This window comes from Corvus brachyrhynchos, unplaced genomic scaffold (assembly GCF_000691975.1).
Source record: "Corvus brachyrhynchos isolate BGI_N302 unplaced genomic scaffold, ASM69197v1 scaffold19, whole genome shotgun sequence".
Taxonomy (NCBI): Eukaryota; Metazoa; Chordata; class Aves; order Passeriformes; family Corvidae; genus Corvus; species Corvus brachyrhynchos.
In genome coordinates this window covers 2,335,866-2,342,347 of record NW_008246061.1, presented here as the reverse complement: position 1 = coordinate 2,342,347, position 6,482 = coordinate 2,335,866, and the positions used below count along the sequence as shown (strand labels likewise).

The 6,482-nt window shown below is 51.4% G+C and overlaps 1 protein-coding gene and 1 long non-coding RNA gene across 2 annotated transcripts in view; one reads left to right on the top strand and one right to left on the bottom strand.

Annotated features, from left to right (window-relative positions):
- The window catches only part of OSBP2 (oxysterol binding protein 2), a 116,798-nt gene that overhangs the window by 107,760 nt on the left and 2,556 nt on the right, over positions 1 to 6,482 (bottom strand). Inside the window, 1 exon segment of the mRNA XM_017746510.1 lies at positions 1,267 to 1,344. Coding sequence (XP_017601999.1) covers positions 1,267 to 1,271 — 5 coding nt within the window. The 5' untranslated portion in view covers positions 1,272 to 1,344.
- Positions 1,667 to 6,482, top strand: part of LOC108449684 — a 22,345-nt gene continuing 17,529 nt past the window's right edge. The window contains exon 1 of the long non-coding RNA XR_001865943.1: positions 1,667 to 4,078. This is a non-coding gene — a long non-coding RNA (uncharacterized LOC108449684). The remainder of the gene's footprint in view (positions 4,079 to 6,482) is intronic.

Genomic DNA, 6,482 nt, shown 5'->3' with positions numbered 1-6,482 from the left:
AACATCACGGGCTGCCCATCACTGTGCTGCTCCAGCCTGTCATGGTCCCTCTGAAATCCAGACCTGTGACCTCTCTGCTCCACTTGGCATCACCCACAGCCCGGCTGTGAGGGTGCTCACCCATTAATAACCACATTACACAGCAAATACTGTGACTAATGAACTGTGATCTTATCACAGCTACCAAAAACCAATCAAATTATATGTGCTCCTAACCAATTCCTGAGAGGATATAGCTAACTGGAGCACCACCCCAGTTTCCAAAGGGGGTCCTGCATGTTGTGTACAATTCCAAGTGGGAGCTGATAGCGCACCATGTGTGCCAAATGTAAATTATGCAGTTTTAAGATGATTGTCACCTTTGTACCATCACAAAACGGCTTTTAGTTTGAGCACTCTCTTCCTCCTGCTTATAAAAACTCCATCCCAGCAGAGATGCAAAGCCAGGGAGCCCATAGCAGCCTCTCCCCAGCACAGACCACAGAGACGCAGCTGACAAGGAACGGAAAACTCTGCTGGGATAAAATAAAGCCATGGAATAGTTCCACCTGACCACACACTATAAACCTGCAGTGCCTTTTGCTCCACAAGCCCTGCTGGGAAACATCACAGTGGCAATTTGGGAATAACAAACAGCAGATAAACAGCATCCAGCATCAGTCACAGGAACGTGCGTGCTTGGAAACAGCAAGGATGGAAGGTCTCAGTCTTCCAAGAACAAAGGATGGGGCTGCTGGAGAACACATCCCTGACACCAAGCATCACCCAAGCACTCCCAGACAGAGCCCTCCAAAAAGGGCTTCAAACCAAAGGCTGAAACAACACAGAATCACAGAATCTCCTGAGCTGGAAGAGACCCACAGGAACCATCCAGCCCAGCTCCCGGCCCTGCCCAGACACCCCAACAACCCCAGCCTGGGCATCCCTGGCAGCGCTGCCCAAACGCTCCTGGAGCTCTGGCAGCCTCGGGGCCGTGCCCATTCCCTGGGGAGCCTGGGCAGTGCCCAGCAGCCTCTGGGGGAAGAACCTTTTCCTGAGCTCCAACCTTAACACAACTTCATTGACTCCTCACAAGCTGTGGGTACAGCTGCTGCCCCCACCTGCTGCACAGCATCTCCCCATCTTGAAGACAAAAATCTGCTTCTTTAATCTTGTGGTCTCCACTCCTGCACAGCCCTGGAAAGGAGGGGCATGTCTGTGTCCCACTGCCATGAGCACATCCCAGTCACCCATGTCCATGCTCCAGCCAAATCCACCCAAACTCACCCCATCTTCCGAACCAGGACCGGTGTATTTTTCACACGCTTCCAAGAAGAGCCACCGCTCCTGACAGTTGCAGAAGACCTGAAAAAAAAAGTTTGTGGAACGACCCCTGTGCATTTCACAGGAAAAGAGAAACTTCAAAAATCGTGAAGATTTCCAGAGCTGGGGAATTAGTTGCCATGGATATTTGCTGCTGTGACAAATACTCTAATTCTGTGCTGGGCTGAGTGACAGGCACAAAGCACCAAGTCAGCTGGGAAGAGCAACACGGCGCGGCTGGAACACAGCACGCACAGCCCCGTGTCTCTGGGAGCATCCCTGGGGGAACAAAGCCATGGACCTGAACACATCACCAGCACCAGGAGGCCAAGTGACTCCCCAAAGGAGCTCCGGCCCCCCAGCCCCAGCCTCTGCTGTCACATCTGAGGCTGTACCACGGGAAGGAGAGGTCACTGTCCTCTGAGAGCCCACCCAGCCACAGAGCTCGGGTGTCTGTGCCAATCAGCCAGCCTGAAGTGAGAGGATCTTGCTCACACCAGCAATACACAACCAGCAGGCTCCAAGGACAACATATTCCTGCTCTGTTTCTTATAAAGTTCCTCGAAAAAACCTGCTTTAGCTATTAATAACAGATTAAGAATCACTGCTTTGTGTTAAAGAACGAAAAGAGAAAGGCACTGACTCCCACTTCACCATATTTACCCCCACATGCATTGCAGAAGCTGCTTTAAACAGCCACGCGTGCCCAGACAGTGCTCTCATCCAGAAAGATTTGGAGAATTAAGACTATTTTTAGGGAGTGAAGCACCTCCCCCTGAGTCACTGCAGGGACATACATGTATCCGGTCGTGATTCAAAGCAGAAATAGCCTTGAAGAGTTAGATAAAAATAAAAAAAAGCCAGGAAAGTGCATACTAACACAGTTTGGTGTGAAAAGAAGGGCAGGGAAAACACAGGTGACAAAGGGTTTGGCTACAATCAACAGTGCTAACACAGCAACAGCTCCATCAGCGCCCGTGTCACGATGTGACCTGTGAGCAGCTCCAACCCCACAGCGATGTCTCACAGCGAGGGGCAGCATCACCTGCAGACAGCACAGGCCAGGTACAAAACAGCCCTGCCAGGAGCCCTGGCTTGCAGAGGGGGAAGCAAATCCCAAGTGCCTGGAAGAGGACCAAAGAGGAGATCTGTTCCCATTTGTTCTGCTTTCATCACAGAGCTCCACTGGCACGCAGTCCCACGCTTCCCATCTGCATGTTTAATTCCAGCGTTGATCCGTTCGCAGCCCAAGGCTCAGCACTGGCCCTGCACACACGGCTGTGAGTCAGCAGCCACTGCCCCAGCACCACACACATATCCAGCTCTGTTTTCCTCCAGCTTCAGCTCTGCCTGCCCAGCCCGCAGCCGGCAGACAGGGGAATATTATGTCATTAATTATTAAACAAGCTTTTTGATCGAAACCAAACAAAGGCTGATGTAAAGTGTAGAAAGATCCCTGCCACAGTGCTGTAGGAACTGCTACAATAATTGAACGGTATAATGAGGACCTGAAGGGATATTTAACACCTCCAATTAGTTCAGGTTTGGAAGCACTATCTTATTTAGGGATAAATCTCCAGGATGCTGCCTGCCCTCCTGACAGCAGGCTAGGACAACTCACATTGCAGGGTGACAACCTGAGCTGTTGGCCATCAGCTGAACAGACCTACAGGGAGCAGAGGGCTCTGATATCACTGATAACATTTCAGGTACCTGAAGTTACCGGGCTGAGTTACCCAGCTACAACAATTGATACACTAGCACGAAATACAGAGAAGCTCAATAGTCTGACCTGCTGCACCATAACTCAACCTACAGATAATGAATGTCATCATCCTTCAGAGCTGAGTTCAGAGCACACTGCACTGATTGCAAACTCCTTTTCAGGGGAAAATGAGGCAGGATACAAGACATACTGCATGGAAAAGCACAGCAGGTTCCTCACAATACTCCTGACAAGAGGGATCAGCTTCTTCCCTGGTGACTCACTGTGGGTACAGAGGATGACAGGATATACAAGCACCAACTTAAACCTGTAATTGGAGCAAGCCAAGTCGGAGCTGAATACGTATTTCCCCGGAAAAAGACAGGCAGGGGAGCTGCCAGTCACCTCAGGAGGCAAAGGACAGCCATCCTGCTCCTGGAACACGACAGCAGACGGACCAAGTTGGTGAGGGTCTTCCAGGAGTGAGCACAGCCGTCGATGTCCTGGAGCAGGAGCCAGTCCACACCAACCTCTGCTGAAAAAGGCAGAGCTGAGGCAGCTCCAGCACCGTGTGGGAGAGACACAGGACTGGACACGACTCCCTGCCCTTGCCCAGGACAGCAAAGCAGAACACCAGTGTGTGCCCCAGCAACAGAAGCTGCACCAGGGGTCACCAGAAAGGGGTGACAGGCACCTCACTCAGGTAAGGACCCAGGCAGATGGGCCCAGAAACACTCTGCAAACTGCTCCAAGAGTGAAAACTGCAGTGTGAGCCAAGCTACCTGAGGGATCCCCACGAGACCAACCTCGAGACAGCAGCACAGGCTGCTGTGCTTCCACATGGATCCAGAGTGCTTTGCCCCATCAAAGTTTAGTTCTGCACAAGACAAACCAGTCATTCCTTCTACAATTCCATCAGATGAAGTATTTGGCCAGTATAGAATCATGGAATGGTTTGGGTGGGAAGGGATCTTAAAGGTTCCACCTTCTGCCGTGGACAGGGAGACCTTCCACTAGACCAGGCTGCTCCAAGCCCCGTCCAACCTGGCCTGGAACACTTGCAGGGATGGGGTGAAGGATTACATCAACCACATATAGCCAAATGAAGATGATAGGGATAGAAATAAAGCGGAAAGATGGTTTGTGGCTCTTGTTGCAGTTTGCAATCAGCAAACAGAACCAGGCAACAGCTGTAAAACCCCTGACCCAGCACCAATAATCAAGCCACGATGCAGACATCCTTAAGGACAAGATCCCTGTCTCACACCCTCCTGCAGAGTCAGCAGCAGTTGCTGTTTGGAGTCAAGAGAGCCTGATCTCCTCCACAGCACTAAACTGGGAGCAGAGCAATCCAGCCTGGAACCAGCAGCCCAAAGAGCATCACTCACTCAGCCCCACGGCACCCCTCGAGTGTCACGTGGATGTGCAGTGTCCCCACGGAGCTGTGCCAGCATCGTGTCCCCAGGGACAAAGCACAGCAAGGAGCTGCCTCCAGAATGGGCAAATAACAAGGAGCAACAGCAAAGCACCATATGGATCCAGAGAGTGCCGTGGGAAAACAAGCTGACTGGGAACACCAATTACTCATCACTGTTTAAAAACAAGTAGCTCAAAGTCACCAGGAGCTGCAGAGCTGCCCTGGAAACCTGCGCGCTCCAGCACCCAAAGAGTGACAAACAAACACTTCAGGACTCGTCTGCAGAGGGACAAGGTGTCACAAAAATCATTCCAGGAGAGCGTATTGCCTCATTCTATTATGTACAAGCTAAACATAAGGAAAAGTTTTCCCCTCCAAGGGTAATCCAACACTGGAAGAGGGGCCTGGAGAGGCTCTGCAATCTCACACCTTGGAGATTTCAGGGGCTGGAGCACAAGTACGATGAGAAGCAGCTGAGGGAGCTGGAGGGGCTCAACAGGGACCTTCTGGCTCTGCACAGCTCTCTGACAGGAGGGTGTAACCAGAGAGGGTCAAGCTCTCCTCCCAGGGAACCAGGGATAGAAGGAGAGGGAACGGCCTCAAGTTGTGTCAGGGAAGGTTCAGGTTGGCTACTGGGAAAATTTCTTCATGGAGGGACCTTCTGGCTCTGCACAGCTCTCTGACAGAAGGGTGTAACCAGAGAGGGTCAAGCTCTGCTCCCAGGGAACCAGGGATAGAAGGAGAGGGAACGGCCTCAAGTTGTGTCAGGGAAGGTTCAGGTTGGCTACTGGGAAAATTTCATCATGGAAAAGGGTGGTCAGGCACTGGCACAACTGCCCAGGGCAATGGTGGAGCTGCCATCCCTGAAGGCATTTAAAAGCCACATGGATGTGGCACTGCGGACATGAATTAGTGGTGGCCTTGGCAGTGCTGGGGGAACACTTGGATCAGAGGCTCCCAGAGGTCTCCCCTGGGCTCCCTCAATCCCCCCACATCTCTGTCATCAGCAGTGGTTTTCAAGCTCCTTCCTGAACTCCCCACCTCAGCTTTCAGTGGAGTCTCAGCACAAGAAACAAGAAAAACCTCTCTGGGTTGTGCTCAAGCCCTTACGATGCCAACCAAGAGTTAACTGCTGGATAAACAGAGCTGGTGAAGAGCTGCTCTGGGAAACAGGGCTTCTCCAGGGAAATGAGCTGCAGGATGACCCAGACAAGACAGCTAAAGTGCCCCAGGCACCCATCACTGCTCTAGGAGGGAAGTTAATGCTGCTTGATAGAGAAGCGTTTCCCTTCCCAACAATGACCACACCACACACAGCACGACACGGTTTTCCCCTCTCCATTTGTCACTGCTTTCATTATTACAGCCCGTGCCCACACAAAGCGCTGCTGAAGGCTCTCCAGGCCCCCAATTCACCTGTACCCAGCTTCAGCCCATCCCACAGAGGAGCCAACACATCCCAGAGCTCCTGGAAAGGTCAAGGAGCTGCTGGGAGAACAAAACACTCTCAAAGCATCCATGGTCACATGAGCCAACACCGATCTTCGATGAATTAATACTCACCTGAAGATCCTCTCTAATCTCCTTGAAAACACTTATCTGTTCAAGGTGATTAAATTCTCCCGTACAGAGCCGCTAATTATAGATAATGATACACCTGAGTGGCAGCCTGCCAGAGGAGTTCAGAGAGAGAGTTTGGACCATTAGCAAGTCAAGCAGACTAGTCCTGCATCCCCAAACTGCCTTCCCATGCCAGCATCACTGAATCAGCCAAAAAAACTTGGTCAAAAACAACCTAAGAGGAACAATCAAGGGCAAGTAAAACAGTTCAACCGTATTGCTGTGGATTTAGGAGCTTCCTAAACCCACACACCTCACTCCACAGGAGGGTAGTGCACAGGAACTCCTCAAGAATTCCTCAGCAGTTGTTATTTTTCACAGGTTCAGAGCAGGGAATACAAAGCAAAGGCACATGAAGTTTCCCTGGCAGCAAGACCTGATGTCTTCATCGATGCAGCAAAGCTCCAGGAGGCTTTAAATGCTCCATTTGGGAGAACC